The sequence below is a fragment of the Vespa mandarinia genome, chromosome 16 (assembly GCF_050613455.1).
Source record: "Vespa mandarinia isolate Hongniang chromosome 16, ASM5061345v1, whole genome shotgun sequence".
Taxonomy (NCBI): Eukaryota; Metazoa; Arthropoda; class Insecta; order Hymenoptera; family Vespidae; genus Vespa; species Vespa mandarinia.
Window position 1 is genome coordinate 4,092,192 of NC_140825.1, and position 19,978 is coordinate 4,112,169.

Sequence of the window (19,978 nt, forward strand, 5' to 3'; positions counted from 1 at the left end):
ATTTATACGTCGAAGAACGTAAACAGACAGGCAATCGATTAGTTATCGAGTGATCTTAAGCTATTTTCCTCTTTTTTTAGTATAATTAACTCCTCTCAGACAAGCAAGAATTCTCGGTGAACCATAAAATATTTGCCTTTAATGTTTGACCTTTTATCTTTATTTTATATATTCTTTTTATTTTTTGTTCAAAGTAAGAATCATATATATATATATATATATATATATACACGGTAAATTATCGTTTGAGTACATTTATAAATGTTTCTCGTGGCAAGGAAATATTTCCGATCATGCGCATTTTGATCTTTCCCTGTTTTTGTTTTGCCAATAATTTCATCCTTCTGGTAACATCACCTCCATACTAAAAAAGTATATATATATATATATATATATATATATATATATATATATATATATATATATATATACATACACATACATAGTTTTTTTTTATACAATTTACATTTAATTTATTTTTCTTTATAGCAAATGAAATATAGCTACATGTGATTTTTTACCAATTTTGCAGTAACGTCCTTTCTATATGCTTTCAAATTCTCCCTTGCAAGTATCTTACTTCCAACTGTTGCTTGAATTGATATTTCAAATAATTGTCGTGGAATAATATCCAAAAGTTTACTACACATTCTTTTCCCCACTTCTCTTGCTTTAGTGCAGTGTACAATTGTACTTAATTCTTCTACAATATTACTATTTAAGAGAATATTTAACTGTAAGAAAAAAAGGTAACACCAATTATTGAATGTGAATATATTAAATTAAAGATTGTGCCTTTTACCTTCACAATTTCAGAAGGATGATATCCATTATCTTCATAATCAAAGCTAGCATATCCAGAAGTAATGGTTTTCAATGTATCGTGAAAATCAAGGACCACTTCGTTTAATGGCATTAAAAATTTTAATAATGTTCTATTATTTCCAATAGTTTGGGAATATTGTTCAACCCCACGTTTTTCAAGACACAATGAAATTACCGGTCCTATATACTTATCTATTTTAACATATATGTATTAATATATACCAATAATAGTAGACATTAAATTACGATTAATTATTATATTGTTATTTAGAAAAAGATATACCTGGTGTTATAATAGTACCAATGATCATTGGCTCATAATATTCTACAGTAATTTGTTTGTCAGGATAATCAACAGGATTATTGAAGGCAATCATATCTCCTTTATATCGTACTATATTTTTATGTCCTTTAACTTTGGCTTTATATGTAACACCAGGTGCTGTAACTATTGGTTCTGTACCATATTCCTGTTCCAACCTCTGTATAAATACTTCCATGTGCAAAAGTCCTAAAAATCCAGCTCGCCAGCCACGTCCAAGTGCAGCACTAAAACAATATTATTATTAATTAATAATTTATGTATACAATTTATATTTTTCAATTATGAAAATAATCAATACCTAGAACTTGGTACAACTTCAACAGCACTGTCATTTAAAATAAGTTTATCAATCGCATTTTGTAATGTAAAAAAGTGTGATTGATCTATAGGATACACTCCAGCAAATACCATTGGTTTTATTGCTGTAAATCCACCTAATGATTCTACAGGGTGACCTTTTCTATATAAAGTATCCCCAATATGTGCTTCTTTAGAAGATCTCATATTACATTTTATACTTCCAACTTCTCCTGCGAATCTGCAATATATTTTAATTATAATTATAAATATATATTTTAATTATAATTATATGTAATATATTTAAGCATACAAAAAATACACATATATAAAATCCTATACTCACAAAGTTTTAACAAGTTCTTCCTCAGGTCTTAAAAGTGCTAATTCTTTAATTTCATAAGATTTTTTGTTAGTAAAGGATGTAATATGTTCACCAACAGATAAAGTTCCATCCTTCACATATATTAAGGAAACAGCTCCTTTATATTTGTCATACCAGCTATCAAATATTAAACCACGAAATGGTAAATTCCTATCTACAAGTGGAGGTGGAAGCCTTTTGAGTACAGCTTGTAATAATTCATCAACACCCGTTCCTAATTTAGCAGATATTTTTAATATATCTTTTTCATTTATATCAAATAATGTTTTTAACTGATTCTTTACTCTTTCTGGATCTGCAGTTGGCAAATCTATTTTATTTATTACTGGTATTACTACAAGTTCTCTTTTAATAGCTAAATAAAAATTTGCAACAGTTTGCGCTTGTACTCCATCATTTGCATCCACTAATAATATGACACCTTGACAAGCTGATAATGAACGATATACCTCGGATGAGAAATCTACATGACCTGGAGTATCTATCAAATTTAAAAGATAATTTTGTCCTTCATATGAATACGTAAGGGAAGCTGTTTGAGCTTTAACCGTAATTCCACGTTCCTTTTCTACTTGCAATGTATCTAATACTTGTTTTCCTGAATTCCTCTTTATAGCACCAGTAATTTCTAGAAGTCTATCAGCAAGGGTACTTTTACCATGATCAACATGGGCTATTATACTAAAATTTCGGATATTTTCAATAGGTATTTCATAAATTTTTTTAACATTCTCATTTGTACTGTATGTTTGTTTTTGCATATATAGACATTTCCTAAAAGAGTATATTATCATAAGTAACAAAGTCTCATAGTTTAAATAAATCAATAATATTTTTCTCAATTTATTTATATATAATAGATCAAATATTATTAATAATAAAGAACACATAATCAACTTTACTTTATAACCTATACTTACGTTCCATGTTTTATTTTATATGTATTATTGAAAACATAATTAATTTGTATCCTATTTAAACGTTTTACAAGATTACGGAATACCATTATATAATAAAAAATAAATATACATATATATATATGATATATATATATTTGTATTATTCAATTTAAATTACTATCAGATTCCATAGTACGAAAAGTCTATGTTAACATTATTCTAATAGGTTAAGGAACATTTTTTTCTCTATTATTCATTTAATAAAATCTTGTGTTTTAATTAAAAAGAAAACTTTTTCTTAAAAGGAAATATAATTCTTTGTTTATAATATTAATATTTATATAATTTAAATTAATTTATTGTAATCTGATTATTACTAATCTAACAATTTAAATGAACTTGTATTGTTTGTATTTATACTATGTGTATTCGTTATTTTTCATTACTATTATTATTTTGTTAATTTTTATTTTTTGTTTAGCACTATAACTCTATTTATGTTCCATAAACTCTACAAATATTTTAACATTTGCCTTATATTGTGTAACTCTATACAACTTCATGCAATTTTTATATCGTTTGTAGTCGCATCATTTTTAATATAAAATGCAAAATGTACGGCTCAATAGAGTTGCATTATACAAAATATATAAATGCGAAGACGTATATGTATGTATGTATGTATAACGTATGTATGATGTTATGTGTAATGGTGTATGTATATATATATATATATATATATATATATATATATATATATATATATATAAAACTTAGAAAATGATAAAGAAATTATTTAACAGTTTTAAATTAGAGCGCGCATAAATGTGATTCCATATTTCACCACAATGTGGCGTTGTCAGCGGCGCGAAGCTCGGATCGATCGTATTAGAGCGATACATTTTTTTAAATAGATTAAGAGCTGTAGTCCTGTAATACGATATATACTTTAATTATTTTGGTATGTGTATTATCTAGAAGTGTCTGATTTAGTATTAGAAAATTAAACAATTGTCAATTGATTTTACTGAAGAGTTATATACCAAGTTCGAGGTCGTACTCTTTTCTTTTTACCGCGTATACTTTAGATCGCCTAACGATTAGCGCTGCTCTGCAGCGACGTTGCCAGATCGTAATAGTCTCTTTCATTTGCGTGTGTATGACGCGCGTGCGGACAAATGATACTCAATATTCGCGCTTTATTTACTGTTCATTTGTGAAATCAACGAACACGTGTTCGAAAGAAAGTTAGAAGAATCAATCTACTTCCTTTATAATACCAACAATTATATTCGTAAGTCTTTAACGATCCGTTTATACGCAATAATGACTTGCATTACAAAGGCACAGAATTCGGTCGGCAATATTGATGACATTGGAAAAAATTAATTTTAATGAAATGTAAAAATAGAATATTCATATAGATAGTAAGCGCATTACCTTAGGGAAGAATAATCAATATATTTATTCAGTAAATGCAAATAATATAGACCCAAAAGTTGGAACGCTATTGAATATTGTAAATCAAATTCGTGCCACCTCCAAAACACCTGTAAGTCTGATATATATTTAAATTTGTACATATGCTTACAAAAAAAAAAAAGAAAAAATGTTGATTTCGTATTACATCTAGCACTATGCTAGTATATTCTAGAATAAATTCTTATTCATTCGTCATTATATGCTAATATTTTGCAAATATAAATATAAATGAAATATTAACTGAAAAAAAAGATAGATTTTCTTCGATTGCGCGCCTTATTTTCTGTAAACTTGCTTTTCAAAAGATCTCTTTGTAAAAGTAGATTTGGCAACTGCGCTTAACAATGTTACGCAAGGCAGCTGTAGTCAGCGCGTGTGTTTTTGTATTTGCATCGTGATGCACCGTGGGCCGGGCAAAAACCAAGATGGCGGCAGCCGTGCTTGGCGATCGCGTTTAGAGTGAGCGCTTCGATGCATACCACAAAAAATGCTTCGGCCTAAGCGCACACTAAATTCAGGCATTGTGATTTCGTAGTCCGCACAATAAACGAGAAACTTGCCGTTCGACGAGTGATGCTTACTTGACGCGACATAAAATAGGAACCCGTAACGAGGGAAAAAAAGTTTTCATCGTCTACTCTGTCAGAATTGCAGCTTCACGTTCGAAAGGAATATCTTCTAGGAGGATCGTGTTCCTCATTGAAATCTCTTCCCTTTCTTTATCGAGACTGCAGGAAGGAAAAATAAATTTTTTCAATCATGGTAAGATGTTTCTTTTTTTTTTATATTTTCATTGTTCCATTCGGAGCGACGCGCGCTTCTTATGCGTGCGTTTTCTTTTAATCTCCGCTTCGAGAGACAAACTAACCTAAGAACTTCTTGTATATCTTTTTTTATAAATAATTTTTTTGCGCATTTATTCTTCAGATTCTTTTTAACGATTCATTTTTTATCTTCCATATTCTTTTTGTTTTAGTATTTTCAAAAAATTTATATAAATTTACTACGAAAATAAGTTCGCATTCTTTTTTTTCTATCTGAATATTTAAACAATCTATTATATGTTAATGACAAGTAAGCTTTTTTTTTTAAAATCGTATCAATATATAAAAGATTTTCTTGTTCTTCATCAAAAATTAATATTTCATAAAAATTAATGATTTTGTTGAAAAAAAATACTCTTTGTTTAATTTTATGAATAATATAAATATTTCATCGGAATGGTCTATTCGTTTCTTGTATAATTACTACGTGATATATGCATTTAGGCAACAAAGAGATATAAAGAAACAATGAGTGATGATACAAGTGGTAGTGATTTCGACGATGATGAGGATCCTGATAAAATTGAAGTACCTGGTAAGTCTCTTTGCATTCATAATTTATACGTTATTAAATTCATAATGACGATATAACGATATAATATAATGCTACGTATTATTTATTAGTCAAAAATTATATTAGTCAAAAACAAATAAAAATTATTTAATGTTATATACTTATTTTAAATAGGTGGCGGTAAAGATCTTGCAACAGCTGCTGGTATAGCAAATATTAAAGAAGAAAAACCTGCGGAAGCACCATCTAATGCCACGAATAAAGGACAAGGTACTATGAATTGTATATATGTTGTAATAAAAAAAAATTCTTTATTATCTACATTTATATGAATATATATAGACTTGTTTCAATGAGTTACAAAAAGGTGTAGTGAACAGGGTATTACTTAAGTTATATTTATTTAACAGCATTAAATCAAAAACTTAGTAACAAAATACCAGGTGGATTAGTAACTAAAACTGTACCACCAGGATATGAAATGGTACGTGTAGGAGGATCACAAGGTACTCCGCCTAATTTTGTTGGTACCAACCAATTGAATCAGTTGGGTCAATTAGGAGCTGGTGGACCATATAACTTTCCAGGATTAGCAAGTCTTGCAGGATTCAATCCTGCAGCTTTTTTACAACAGAGTATGTTTATAATTAATATGTCTTCTGAGTTTGGATATTATATATTTTTTATTTAAATTCTTTCTTTTTCCATGTCCTTCCTTTGATTTCTTTTATAGCTTCTTTCTTTTACAAACATACTTGATATATGTATATATTAATTATGAGAATGTATCATAATTTTTTCTATATATATATATACTAATCTTGTATTTCTTTTTTTCATTATTTTATTAAATTATATAATTATTCAAATATGCATTTTGCTTTCGCACAAATCCTGTAGCTATTTTAACGTTTAGATCAATATTTTATTTGATAAAATATTGTAGGTATGGAAATGAATAATTTAATGGGAGGCTTTATGGGAATGGCTGGAATGAATATGGGTGTCAATCCATTTGTTCAATTTCTCAATCAAAGTGGGCTTCATCCAAATTGGCCTGCAGGTTTATCTGGTATTATTTACAAATTTTTTATATATACATCAAGTTTTTCAAATTATTTTTCAATTTATTATAATCATAATAATATTTATTATTTAGGAAAAGCTGTATCACAATTATGGATGAATGCTGGTGATCCAACAAAAGTGGGTATGCAACCAACAATACCAGAAGAAGAAGAGGTAGATGATGAAGATATGGGTGTTGCTGAAACTTATGCAGATTATATGCCTACTAAATGTATGTTTTATTTCGCCATTAATGAGAAAAGTTTATTTGTATAAAAGATTAGAAACAGTTTTCTAATGAGTTCATTTAAAATGTATAGTAAAACGTGGACGTAAACATCCAGATCCAGTTGTTGAAACAGCATCATTATCTAGTGTAGAACCTACGGATGTTTGGTATGAACTTTCTATACCCGAGGAAACAATACGATCTGGAGCTTTGTCGGCTCTTCAATTAGAATCCATAACTTATGCGTCCCAACAACATGAACAGCTTTTACCGGACAGTACACGTGCTGGATTTCTTATTGGAGATGGAGCTGGTGTTGGTAAAGGACGAACTATAGCAGGCATTATATTTGAAAATTATTTAAAAGGTAGGAAACGTGCCATTTGGGTTTCCGTTTCCAATGATCTCAAATACGATGCCGAACGTGATTTAAAAGACATTGGAGCATCCAAAATCGAAGTACATGCTTTAAATAAGTTCAAATATGCAAAAATCTCTTCAGCTGTAAATGGTAATGTTAAGAAAGGTGTAATATTTAGTACATACTCTGCATTAATTGGTGAATCCTCTCAAAGTGGAGGTAAATACAAAAGTAGATTAAAACAATTGTTGCAATGGTGTGGAGAAGATTTTGATGGATTAATTATTTTTGACGAATGCCATCGTGCAAAAAATTTATGCCCTACCGGAAGTTCCAAACCTACCAAAACTGGTTTAACCGTATTAGAATTGCAAAATAAACTTCCTAAATCACGAGTGGTATATGCTAGTGCCACTGGCGCTTCTGAGCCTCGCAATATGGCCTATATGGTACGATTAGGTATGTGGGGCGAAGGAACTCCTTTCCCTGAATTCAATGATTTTATCACTGCGGTGGAAAAACGTGGAGTTGGTACAATGGAAATAGTAGCAATGGATATGAAATTACGAGGCATGTATATTGCTCGACAACTTAGTTTTCACGGCGTTGCTTTTAAAATCGAAGAAGTTCCTCTATCCAAGGACTTTACTAAAATATACGATCATTCGGTAAGATTGTGGGTAGAAGCAATGCAGAAATTCCAAGAAGCGGCCGAATTAATTGATGCTGAAAATCGCATGAAAAAAACTATGTGGGGTCAATTTTGGTCGTCTCATCAACGTTTCTTCAAGTATTTATGTATTGCAGCAAAAGTAAAGCACGCTGTTGCAGTAGCTCGAGAAGCTGTTAAATGCGGAAAATGTGTGGTTATCGGCTTGCAATCGACCGGTGAAGCACGCACTTTGGAACAATTGGAACGTGACGATGGAGAACTAAGTGATTTTGTTTCTACTGCTAAAGGAGTACTCCAGACGTTAGTGGAAAAACATTTTCCAGCGCCAGATCGTAATCGAATCCATCGGCTTCTTGGTTTGGATCTACCTAAAATGAATAAATCAGAAGGGGAAGATATAATTGATGGTGCAGGTGGATCTGCAGGAGGAAGTAAAAGGAAACCAGTGCGTCAAGCAGCCCAAAGAGCTTCAAAAAAAGTTCGAGCATGGTCTTCCGAAGAAGAGATAACTGATGAAGAAAAAAATGGTGATCATAGTTCTGGTTCTGAATTTAAATTGAGTGGAACTGAGAGTGAAGATGATCATCGAACTGACGAGGAAAGTAATATAAGTTCCGATTTCAATCCATTTTATAGTGATAGTGATTCTGATGTTGGTAAGAATACAACGTTTATTTATAATTGAATTAAATTGATGCAAACAAATATTACTATTTATCTCTCTTCATAGATCCGTGGGACAGACGAAAGAAGAAAGGTGGTAAGAAACAAAAGAAACCAGCTAAGAAACGTTTAAGCACGCAAGACAAAATACAATCTATGCTTGCACATAAGACGTCTAATAATAGGAATAAACGTAACGGAGATTCGGCAGTAAGCGGAAATCATGGTAATGCATCGTCTAATAATCAAGGACCACCTCGGGATGCTATTGAACGTGCTTGTAGCATGAAAGAAGAATTGTTAGCACAAATAGAGACCTTAGGTGAAAGATTACCACCGAATACGTTAGATCAATTAATCGACGAACTTGGTGGTCCGGAGAACGTCGCAGAAATGACTGGAAGAAAAGGTCGTGTTGTTCAAACGGAAGATGGTGCAATACAATATGAATCTAGATCTGAAGTCGACGTTCCATTAGAGACGCTTAACTTAACAGAAAAACAAAGGTAAACTTGTTATTTTTATTTATGAAAATTCATCTTCGTCCATCGATAAAAAATATATATTACTACTGTACGTTTTATTAGATTTATGGATGGTGAAAAGACAGTTGCAATTATTTCGGAAGCAGCTAGCAGTGGCATATCATTGCAAAGTGATAGACGTGCGAGAAATCAAATGCGTAGAGTACATATCACACTTGAACTACCATGGAGCGCAGATAGAGCAATACAACAATTTGGTCGAACACATCGTTCGAATCAAGTAAATGCTCCGGAATATATATTCCTTATTTCGGATCTTGCCGGAGAGAGACGATTTGCTTCGATTGTCGCGAAACGTCTTGAAAGTCTTGGCGCGTTAACACACGGAGATCGCAGAGCCACCGAAACGCGAGATCTTTCACAATTTAATATCGATAACAAATATGGCCGATCGGCTCTCGAGGCAACAATGAAGACTATAATGGGGTTTGTTGTATTATGCTCTTGTATTATATATATATATATATACATATATCCTTTTTATAAATATAATCAATCGCATGTTTAATGTATATATGAAAATTCTATTTATGGTTGAATTAACGAAGTGTAAAATAAAATAATAGGTACGAGCCGCCATTGGTACCACCGCCACAAGACTATAATGGTGATTTTTTCAAAGATGTGGCGGACGCTCTAGTAGGAGTAGGACTAATTTGTAATAGCGAAAATATGCCAGGAGTTCTTACTTTGGACAAAGATTATAATAACATGTCTAAATTCTTAAATCGTATTCTTGGAATGCCAGTTGACTTGCAAAATCGATTATTCAAGTATTTTACCGATACTTTGAATGCTATTATCCTTCAAGCGAAGAAAACTGGACGTTTCGACATGGGTATTCTTGATCTTGGTACATCAGGAGAGAATGTTCGTAGAGTAAGACTTTATCGTTTCCTTCGGAAGCATGCAACTGGTAAAGCACCTACCGAATTACATGTTGTTCACGTTGAACGTGGTATGAGTTGGACCGAGGCAATGGACCAATGGTCCAAATTGACTGGTGCCAAGGAGGGATTTTACTTAAGCCATCAAATACGAAATGGTAAACAAACAGCTATCCTAGCCGTTGCTGTCGATGGTGGTAAAAAGAAAAGTGAAAGTAAAAAAGATCAGTTATATATGGTTTATAGGTACAATATACTTTCGTTCATTTTAAATAAAGAATATAATGGTACATAACAAAAATAAAATGTTATCGATGTGCATGTGTTTGTAGGCCAAATACAGGATTACAATTACGTCAAGAATCATTAGGTGAATTAGAAAAGAAATACAAAAAGGTTTCAACTGAGGAAGCAGAGCCTCATTGGACGCAACAGTACGAAGCGTCTGTGGATACATGTTCACACGCTTATTGGCGTGGCAATTGTAAAAATGTCACTCTTGGTATGGAATGTGAAGTAGGGTTACGAAGACGGTCATATAATGTTTTAGCTGGTTCGGTTCTTAGCGTTTGGAGTCGCGTTGAAAGTGTACTTGCTGCACGATCTGGACATAATTCTAAGATGCAAGTTGTCCGACTAAGAACTGGTAAATTCTTTTCTGTAGTTGGAAGAAATCTAATCGAAATGACTTTCCGCTTAATTGATTTCATTTAAATAAATATATACGTCAATTATATTATTGCAGATGAAGGTTTGAAAATTGTAGGAACTCTTATTCCGAAATCTTGTATGGAAACGTTACGTCAAGCGCTTTCGTCTGATGCAGAAAATACCGAAGAAATGACATTTTGAATTCATTAAGCACGTAAGGTATACATTATTCTTTTTTAATTTTATATTAAACAGTGATAGTAATTATTGATATATATTATTTAATTATTATTTAATTATTATATTTTCTATTGCAATAATTATTTGCATTTTTCATATAGGTGAGGATAAAGCAACGTAAATAATAGTGTTATGTAAGCACTCAATGAATGGGGCATATAAAAAACATCGTGTAATTACGTTTATTTACACGATTTGGATTGACTACCATGGAACACTTATGTGTTGGGTAGATTAAACTGAACCCATCAGTGTTGTAATGTATTTTCGTCACAGATTTAGCATGACAAGTGAAATAAACGCTCGAAATAAGCTTTTCCGAGTTGATAGTCAAAGAACTGGAAAAAGGACTTGGTAGATTTTTCCTGTCATTATACATGTATTATTGAAAAGATATCTATCAAGTCCCGATGTAAACCTTCAAATAGGTAGAATCTTCTTTAATTTTAGTCGAAGACTATACTCGAGTCAAAAATTTATAATTATATAAAAATTTCTTTTTTATTTTTCGTTAGGAATGATAACATTTTAGATGGATCGTACCAACATGCATACATAATAATATATAGTAAATTATCATGTTTCATTTTTCATGATTATAATAAAAGAAAAACTGCTTATAAAAGTTATGCAGTAAAGAAAAATTGTATTTCTATACAATAAGAAAAAATCTATTATTTAATCATCTGCAAAATGAGGATAAGACGTAAAAAAAACTTTCTATAGAGATTGATATAAAATGTTACGATCCAATCTATAATAAAAGTTCGACTGATTAGTGAGAATAGTCTATAAAGGGCTAGAGGAATAATACTAGAGCTGCATAACTATTTGGACGATTAATTTTTCACTCTTGGAGTATAGATGTATACTGCAGTTTTAAGTTTTATTTGATTGATAGGTCAAATCATTGATTAACACGAAAAAAAAAAAACATTATTGCTACCGTCGCTATAACTATTACTGTTATCACATTACTGCTATTACTATTAGCCGTAGATCTAGACTATAAAACTATTATCAATATTATTATAATGTAGGGAGACAAGGTAACGGTATTATAAGCGCCTTAGATTTTCCACATTTCATATAATTCAACACAAATCTGTTTTGCTTTATTTTTTTCGTTTAAATTAATATAATATATATTTTTTATTAATTTTTAAATAACAGCTATAATGGATCTTTAATTATATTGACTATGTAGATGGAAAATTAAAAATGGCAAGTATATCTAGTCTCCCGACATGCTCCATCTATTAATACTGTTAGCATTAAAGAAAAATTAGATTGAAACAGTACATACGATGATATATTTATATTCAAAATCGAAATGCAGTCATGCAATTCATGCATGGAATAGATGTTTGTTCCTTCGTTTGTTTGTTTGTATGCCTGTGAGCGAGTTATGGATGGGTGCTGAGAACAAAATGGATATCGTATTCCATCTTCTCTTTACAAGAAAAAATTTAGATTAAATGATGTAGAATATTTTAGAACCGTTAATAAAATCTTGAGTAGAATTCCGTAGCATATGCTGTAACAACGTGTGAAACAACACTTTATGTGCTATGATGTGAACAAAATTGATGGATATCGACACTTCCTTATATCCAGGGTTTCCCTTGCAGCAATGCATAATGTTAAAAGTAGCGCTTACAAAAGTTCTTCGTTTCTACGAATACACTATATATTGCATTTATAAACAAATAAGTACATGAAATACATGATATATATATATATGATATATACACAGTAAAAAGAGCCAGCATCTTTTACTTTAACGAAAATTCGCTAAAAAAAGAAAAAAATATGAAAATTTATTATTTTGAAATTTCAAAAAATATTCATATCAGGATACCATGATTGTAAGATACATAAATTTCTGATGCCGTATTACACGATTCCTATAGATAAAGACTCGAGATAGTGTGACTACGTGCAGAAAAATGTAAATATATATATTTAAAGTATATACACAAGAATTTTTTATTACCGGATATGTGCATCTTTATATTCAATATTTTTACAGTTCTTGTGCTTGAGTTCCTATTAAAAAAGTCGAAGTATAATTTATAAATGTGGTATTTAGTATACGTGGAAACAGATACTGCACTTATTGAAATGACTTCTTTCGTAGCGTGCTGTGTTTTCATGGGCTTATACATAGGAGAAGCAATGAGCTATGTGTGTGAGAATGTGTGCATGCGTGTACACGTGCATATGAAGTGTCTCTTACATGTAAATCAATACATTATAAAACAAAACAAAAATATCAATGATTAATTTGGATATGAAGCCTGATAGTAATTCTATTGTATGAAATTATATCTGAACATCACTGTATACCATATTATTTATCTATCAGTATAAGAAATCATTTTGTAGTGAAATGTATCCTTTTAATTATTTAATAATTTGCTTATAGTATACCATCTCATTCTCTAAAATGAACGAATACGTTTTAAAGTACAGAAAGCTTTAAGAGTTAAAAAAAAAATCTGACATTTCTATACCCTTACTTTAAAAATATATTATAGAGAGAGGTAGGTAACCAGAAATATTATTCAAGCAAAGCATATACATTTTCTTACATATTCGAACTATAATACAAAGATAAATTAATAATGAACAATCAAATACATTTATATATAAAAATTGTATAAAAGTAAAAAGATTGTTTATCATAACTCTAATCAACAGTTTAGATATATATACTCATTGAGAGTATATTAAACGTAGTAATGACTTATTAATTCTGTTAAAATATATGTTTTACTTATTTGATAATGAGACTATGTATCTATATGAGACTATATATTAGTAAAAAAAAAATCCATTACATTTTTTAGCAACAAATCGACAGATATGTAACTTAGAAAATATATTTACAAATTGCATACAATATTATAACTTCAAATTCTAACTTTATATCATATTTTCTCTTAAATTTGTATCTGTAATAAGGATTATTTTAGAATATAGTATTTCCTGTCTCATAGGATTTCAATATAATTTAGTACATGGATAATATACAAAAGATCTACAAATTGAATAATCATGTTAGAACCCATAATATTTATTTTTAACATTTATTAATTTCATATACTAGTCATTGAAAGTGAATCGCAACGTTTGTGTAACGATACACATTTAATACATTTGGTATAAAAAAAACTGTACAATGCAATAATTTTGCCAATGTAATTATTGATCATAAATCCACTCATACTGACTTTCATTCATAGGAGCATACTTACTATTTTCATGTAATTTATGCATGTTAATAATTATTATATCGCTATTTCTGCCATCTGTTTACATATGTTTCCTTAATGGAAATAACTTCTAATAAAAGTGGAAGTATTTTCTTATGCATTTATAATTCAGTGAAATGCATATAAGAGCATAAGGAACGTGCAGAATCCTATGATAACTCCAAGAATTAAAGAATCTCGTCTCTTCCTTAAATTTATTCTTTGTAATAGACTACTCACTGCTGGGAATCGATTAGAAATGTCATTAAATCTAGTCTGTATACGTTTGAAAGCTTGTCTTTGAGTAATTAAATGTTCTCGCGTTTCCATTGCTATACTTATTTGATCATTAATTAAACGATCAGAGCTAAAAGTTGAAATAATTTAGTAAAACTTTCATAATGATACAAGAAATATAAATATGAGTGTAATAAATTCATCACTATTATATAGCATATATGTATGTAGATCTAATTGAGTTTGTATTTACTTACTTATGAATATGTTGATTTTCTTTCAAATACATTTCTCTACGGTTTAATCCAGTTGTGGTTTTATAATTGCTAAAAAAAGATGAGTGTATCATACAAATGCATTTATACCAAACATATTCATAGAAAAAAAAAAAAAAAAAAATGTATTTTATATAACATACTCAATTTCCTTGCGCACGTTACCCAAAAGGTCTTCACGATCCTTTCTTATAGCAAAATTATTCCTAATTTTATTAAATTCCAGTTTATAATCTTTTAATATTTCTTTATGACGTTGCATTGTATGTAACATAGCTGCTCCATTTGGTTGCAATTCACTCATTTTCTCGTTAACAGTAAATAACTAAAAATTAAATATTTTGAATAGGATAAAACTGTATAATATATAGGAAAATAATGAATTGCTTACTTTAGATAATAACGTTTCTATCTCCAAGGCCATATTCTCAAACACATGTTCTTCATCTAAAAGTGGAACTTCATCTGGTGTAACATTTTTAGAATGTGTATTTACACCTAACTTACTAAATGCTACAAGTTTTGCATCAATTTCATTTTCCAAGTGTCTCGCCTGCTTTCTTAAATCTATAAATGGATTTTCTTTTGTTGTAAAAACTTATTACGGTAAGTTATTAAAATAATAAAGAACTCAACATATAATAACATACAAGATACATAAATATATTGCTAACAAAGTACAAAACGCAATATTGTAATTTATCATTTTAGTTTGTATGTCACCTTATATATAATTATCTATATGTAATATGTATATATATATATACGTGACATGTGAATGTGTACTTAATTACTAATAAGAATACCTTCCCAATCAACTGCATCTAAAGTGCTAGCCATTTGTTTTTCGAATTATAACCACAATGTTTTACAACACATGCCACATTATCCACACATATTTACTTGTTAATTCTTTTCATAAAAGATGTATAATTGTACACGATATATGAGATATATTTATATCACGGAATAAACAACACTTATTGTAAATTTAATGCAATTTCGTTTGACGTTTTTTCGGTATACGCGGTTATGAAAAATCATCATTTCTTAGTATCATATAGTACAATCTGGTGGCAATGCACGGAACCAATTCCTACCATTAAAAATCACAATCGGTATTATCGGGAACCATATAATATGACATATATATCGGAAGTAAAGAACTTTATTCGACTTCCGGTGATTTATAAAAGTATCATAACGTATAATAAAACTAATATTCGAAAACGTTTGAATTATTTTTTATTTGTTATTATATATTTTATATATCTAGATATAATGGTAGATACACAGTTTCATGTACGATATTTCGTTAAAAATTTAAAATTGGCGCCTTTATTGGCATCTAGTTCCTTGTAACATTGCCGTTAGTAAATAACCAGTCCTAGCTTAATATTTCGTGTATGTATGGTAAATGTACGTATGGCGTATGTATATACACATAGATGATACATCTATAAATCTACAGTTTGTAGGAAGTGTGAGAGTTCCGAAGCGGATTGTGAACGTCCATTCTATGAGTGTTGTAGCTGTAGAAAGAATTTTTCTATGAGAAAATCAAATCAGGAGATTGCAGATCGTATTAAAAAATCCGGCGATAATATGGTGAAAGGTAGAGGTATGTTTTTAAAATCTTCATTAATAGTTTCACTTAAGATTTGACAGTAAATGCCAGGTTATGTTTTCATAGATTTGACTTATACTCGCACCATTTTGAATTTCATCCTAGATATTAATGCTCGTAGTTTTCTCTAGTCTGTAATTAAATATTTTATAAGGCATTAGAAAATAATGTTATACTGTGTGATCTTTAATTATTTCAATTCATAATGATCACCAGTTTCTAAATTTTATATAATTTAGATGAACAATGCTTTTATTTATAAAAATAATTTGAAGATTATTATTATGATTTATACCATTTCCTTATGTGTCATTTTATATAAACAAATTATAGCGTATAGTTATTTTTAAATAGTTATTGTTATGATTAAACATTTTAATAGTCATAACAAATTATATTATAATACATTATATGATTATAAATATTGAATAATATTCTATATTAAATTATTATATATTAATAATAAAAAACTATATATCTTTAAAAAATGCTATTATATTTTATTTATTTTCACTTGATATATTAAAGTATTTTTATACGTATATTTATAAAACAACTTATTTTTACAATTAATTGATAAACATAAATCAAATAAAATATTTTACTAAAATCTAATTTTTTTATATAATATAAAATTAACATATATATTTGTATTAAAAAATTTTTAGTTCGTACTCGGAATATATCAGCCGTAACATCTGGCAAAGAAATTATTCCACTAATGAAGAAAGAAACAAATACAAATGGCTTTAAGAGAAGACAACGTAATGCTCTCAATGGAATGCAGTCAATTTCTAATGAACAAGTGTCTTCTGCATGTATAACTGCCTTCTTTCCTATAAAGGTACTCAATTTTATTTTATATAATAACTATATTCATAAAACTTTAATTCATTATAATTATTTTGTTTGTACATGCGTATGTAGGTTGCAAATATTACAAATGTAAATACTACTAAGGAATCTTCCAAGGATGTAGATGTAATGACAGGACATTGTTTTCTTACCAAAGAAGAAACTATATCTATAAGTGTTGTAGAAGAGATTGTATCAGATGTAGGAGAATTTAAAACGGATGGTATTTGTCCATTCTATAAATTTTCAAAACAGTTATATAATAAGAAATGAAACAATATTTTTATAAAATTATCTTTTAATTTATAATACATTATTTCTTTATAAATACGCACAGAAACACCTGTAGCAGTACCAATCCATGGACCTTCAACACCACATAGAATAAATATGCCAAATAGTCATATAGAAGAAACTGATAGTAGAGAAATAATTAATGGAAGAAATAAAGGACTTGTTGCCTCATGTACTCCCTCGCAACACCTTGCACGCCAACCTGCTCGTAGAAAATTGATTCAGAATAATGCTCAACGTTCAGTGCATCCATCTGTTATAGAAAGTACAAATCATACGCTTGCAGAATATTTTCCAGTACGTCGAAGTGTGAGAAAATCGAAGAAAGCTGTATTAGAAGAAAAGCAAAGAGACATAGAAGCAAAAGTCTTGCAACAAGTTGAGGAAGGTTTAGAAGTGAGCATAAAATAAACTTAAGAAAAACATCTTTTATAAATAGTTATATAACTTTATATAATTAATGCTTAGGTCAGATATTTTCCTGGTAAAGGACGCGGGGTTGTAACTACACGTCCCTTTATGAAAGGAGAATTTGTAGTAGAATATATTGGTGAATTAATTGATCAAGTTATAGCAAAGAAACGTGAGAAAATCTATGCACAAGATCAAAATGCAGGATGTTATATGTATTATTTCCAGCATCGTAATCATCAGTATTGGTATGTATATTTGATTTGTACAATATAACAATTATTTTAATGAATTTAATATATGTGATCATCATAATATTATAATTTTAACTTTTATAAATTCTGAATATAGTTCTGAATATAGTTCATTGGTAAATTTATCATGACAACACTTAAATATTTGTAGTGTTGATGCTACAGCAGAAACAAATAAATTGGGGAGGTTGGTAAATCATTCCAGAAATGGAAATTTAATTGCTAGGATCGTTGAAGTGGAATCAACACCACATTTAGTACTTACAGCAAAAGAAGATATACCGATTGGTGTAGAAGTTGCATATGATTATGGTGATCGAAGTCGAGAAGCTATTCGTCATCATCCATGGTTGGCTTTATAGCACTTTAAAATTACATTTTATATTGTAACAATGTATTGATAACGATCTATGTTGTTACTTCCACAAAATAACTTATTATCCCATGTAGTATATATTTTCAATGCCTGACTATGTGCTGCATTTATGCAGGATATTAGTATACCAAGTATGCTTATGTATTAGGTCGTGTATTGATTTAGGAAAAAAATGCATTATTACAAGACATCTACTATGAATTGCATAATTTAAATATAACTCTAATATTTCTTTTTAAAACTGCTATCAACAAATTATATTATCTTAATGAACTAAAACATCATCTAGTTGAGGCATCTTATGACGAATATGAAAGTGGTTATAAGATAATATAATCTTTGAAAAAAGTTGTTGATATATGTGTCTTTCACTTTAGCTATGATCATGCCTAATTTTCAAAAGTATTTATATATTGAAATAAGTTCAGTTATTTTGTTTTGTGAGTTAATGTTGGCAAAAAATATTAAGTTATATATTTGATATAATTATAATTAGATTAGGTTCAACTATATAAATATTGCACAAAGATGTATTAAATTAAAAAATGATTCTAAGCAGTATATCATTTTACGACTATGCAATTTTTTATTGTGATCATATGATCTTAATATATGAAATGTTCATGATTTTCATAAAGTATTACATTTCACATAATTTCATTCATCAATATTTAAAAAGAAAAATCTTTCAGAAATTATTTATTGCAATTTTCGTAAAATTCAAAAATAATGTATAGTTTTAGAATTATAAGATTTAGTGACTGATTAAAATATTTTATGTAAAGCTGTACTCAAATAATATTAAAAAAAAAAACATTAATTTAGGATTTTGTTCATGTTCAACTATATATATATATATATTAAATATACAGTTATTTTGTAGAGAATTAAATGAAAAATTCTGTAGATTTATATAGATTTATTACAATAAGCAACATTTTTTATACGTATTTCTTATACAAAGTTATAATTTTGATTTTGCTTTATACATGCCATAATCAACCAAAAAATGATACTTGTATTTGATATTTAAAATTTAATGTTTATCTAAAACAAGGTCTGTCAATAATCCTTATTAGTTTCAAATTAAGAATAAAGGATGCATAAGTTTATCCTATTTTTTACTTATATATTAATTATTACAGATAGAAACACATTGTATAAAGTCATGCAATGTAAGTTTAATATAAAATAAATTTAGTAATAGAAATGTGGTATTTCTCTAATACAGAATTTCTCAAAAATGTAGAATAAATATGAATAATTATATTTTTTAGGTGTTATTTTATTGTTAAAATATTGAAAAATTTCTTCTATTTATCATGTCCCATGCTGCCTTTTTCACATTGTGTATTAAAATAATATAAAAATAAAGTATTCATGAATAACATTAATTACTTAATACTTCTTTCATTTTTTATTTTGTAATGTTTCGATCTGTAACTCTTGAAATTTAGCAATTTTAAAATAAGTGCAAAGTAGTTAAAAATATGCATTCTAATTATATAATACGAATTTTATTTA

General features: G+C 28.9%; 4 protein-coding genes across 10 annotated transcripts; 2 read left to right on the forward strand and 2 right to left on the reverse strand.

Annotated features, from left to right (window-relative positions):
- Positions 1-7: 7 nt before the first annotated feature.
- Positions 8-2,926, reverse strand: waw (Translation factor waclaw). Of its 2 annotated transcripts, none has more exons than XM_035867793.2 (7): positions 2,753-2,925; positions 1,794-2,606; positions 1,449-1,688; positions 1,109-1,374; positions 803-1,017; positions 522-734; positions 8-364 (listed from the first exon to the last, which is right to left on the reverse strand). In XM_035867793.2, the coding sequence occupies exons 1-7, from the start codon at positions 2,836-2,838 to the stop codon at positions 239-241; spliced, it is 1,959 nt and encodes a 652-aa protein (XP_035723686.1). In that variant the 5' UTR covers positions 2,839-2,925; the 3' UTR covers positions 8-238. The 2 variants fall into 2 exon arrangements, with proteins under 2 accessions (XP_035723686.1, XP_035723687.1); XM_035867794.2 differs by having other exon boundaries at positions 209-364; positions 508-734; positions 2,753-2,926.
- Positions 2,927-4,591: 1,665 nt separating this feature from the next.
- On the forward strand, positions 4,592-12,617 carry sno (Protein strawberry notch). Of its 4 annotated transcripts, XR_004838371.2 has the most exons (14): positions 4,593-4,975; positions 5,482-5,572; positions 5,726-5,821; positions 5,962-6,186; positions 6,498-6,623; positions 6,711-6,851; positions 6,940-8,538; positions 8,613-9,051; positions 9,133-9,516; positions 9,657-10,223; positions 10,310-10,623; positions 10,723-10,847; positions 10,970-11,296; positions 11,384-12,617. XR_004838371.2 is itself a non-coding variant. In XM_035867789.2 (13 exons), the coding sequence occupies exons 1-12, from the start codon at positions 4,973-4,975 to the stop codon at positions 10,827-10,829; spliced, it is 4,092 nt and encodes a 1,363-aa protein (XP_035723682.1). In that variant the 5' UTR covers positions 4,592-4,972; the 3' UTR covers positions 10,830-10,842; positions 10,970-12,617. The 4 variants fall into 4 exon arrangements, 3 of the variants coding, with proteins under 3 accessions (XP_035723682.1, XP_085517891.1, XP_035723683.1); XM_035867789.2 differs by having other exon boundaries at positions 4,592-4,975; positions 10,723-10,842; positions 10,970-12,617; XM_085661765.1 differs by having other exon boundaries at positions 10,970-12,617.
- Positions 12,618-13,734: 1,117 nt separating this feature from the next.
- Positions 13,735-15,714, reverse strand: Gos28 (golgi SNAP receptor complex member Gos28). The gene is made up of 5 exons (XM_035867798.2): positions 15,444-15,714; positions 15,029-15,204; positions 14,781-14,962; positions 14,620-14,688; positions 13,735-14,492 (listed from the first exon to the last, which is right to left on the reverse strand). The coding sequence occupies exons 1-5, from the start codon at positions 15,475-15,477 to the stop codon at positions 14,255-14,257; spliced, it is 699 nt and encodes a 232-aa protein (XP_035723691.1). The 5' UTR covers positions 15,478-15,714; the 3' UTR covers positions 13,735-14,254.
- Positions 15,090-19,085, forward strand: Set8 (SET domain containing 8). Of its 3 annotated transcripts, none has more exons than XM_085661766.1 (7): positions 15,090-15,243; positions 16,109-16,252; positions 16,933-17,108; positions 17,192-17,342; positions 17,457-17,809; positions 17,882-18,072; positions 18,230-19,085. In XM_085661766.1, the coding sequence occupies exons 2-7, from the start codon at positions 16,189-16,191 to the stop codon at positions 18,438-18,440; spliced, it is 1,146 nt and encodes a 381-aa protein (XP_085517892.1). In that variant the 5' UTR covers positions 15,090-15,243; positions 16,109-16,188; the 3' UTR covers positions 18,441-19,085. The 3 variants fall into 3 exon arrangements, with proteins under 3 accessions (XP_085517892.1, XP_035723688.1, XP_085517893.1); XM_035867795.2 differs by having other exon boundaries at positions 16,109-16,258; positions 18,230-19,072; XM_085661767.1 differs by having other exon boundaries at positions 16,109-16,258; positions 18,176-18,304.
- Positions 19,086-19,978: the final 893 nt, after the last annotated feature.

What these genes read in the sequence shown, in the direction of transcription:
- waw (XM_035867793.2), bottom strand. Translation starts at nt 2,838, where the DNA reads ATGGTATTCCGTAATCTTGTAAAACGTTTAAATAGGATACAAATTAAT. An exon ending in GAAGAACTTGTTAAAACTTT is followed by an intron (nt 1,689 to 1,793) that starts GTGAGTATAGGA and finishes AATATATTGCAG; the next exon opens with ATTCGCAGGAGAAGTTGGAA. An exon ending in ATCCTTCTGAAATTGTGAAG is followed by an intron (nt 735 to 802) that starts GTAAAAGGCACA and finishes TTTTTCTTACAG; the next exon opens with TTAAATATTCTCTTAAATAG.
- sno (XM_035867789.2), top strand. An exon ending in TTGGCCTGCAGGTTTATCTG is followed by an intron (nt 6,624 to 6,710) that starts GTATTATTTACA and finishes TTTATTATTTAG; the next exon opens with GAAAAGCTGTATCACAATTA. An exon ending in ACAATGAAGACTATAATGGG is followed by an intron (nt 9,517 to 9,656) that starts GTTTGTTGTATT and finishes ATAAAATAATAG; the next exon opens with GTACGAGCCGCCATTGGTAC.
- Gos28 (XM_035867798.2), bottom strand. Translation starts at nt 15,477, where the DNA reads ATGGCTAGCACTTTAGATGCAGTTGATTGGGAAG. An exon ending in AGATGCAGTTGATTGGGAAG is followed by an intron (nt 15,205 to 15,443) that starts GTATTCTTATTA and finishes ATCCATTTATAG; the next exon opens with ATTTAAGAAAGCAGGCGAGA. An exon ending in AACGTGCGCAAGGAAATTGA is followed by an intron (nt 14,689 to 14,780) that starts GTATGTTATATA and finishes ATCTTTTTTTAG; the next exon opens with CAATTATAAAACCACAACTG.
- Set8 (XM_035867795.2), top strand. Translation starts at nt 16,189, where the DNA reads ATGAGAAAATCAAATCAGGAGATTGCAGATCGTATTAAAAAATCCGGC. An exon ending in TAATATGGTGAAAGGTAGAG is followed by an intron (nt 16,259 to 16,932) that starts GTATGTTTTTAA and finishes AAAAATTTTTAG; the next exon opens with TTCGTACTCGGAATATATCA. An exon ending in AAGTTGAGGAAGGTTTAGAA is followed by an intron (nt 17,810 to 17,881) that starts GTGAGCATAAAA and finishes ATTAATGCTTAG; the next exon opens with GTCAGATATTTTCCTGGTAA.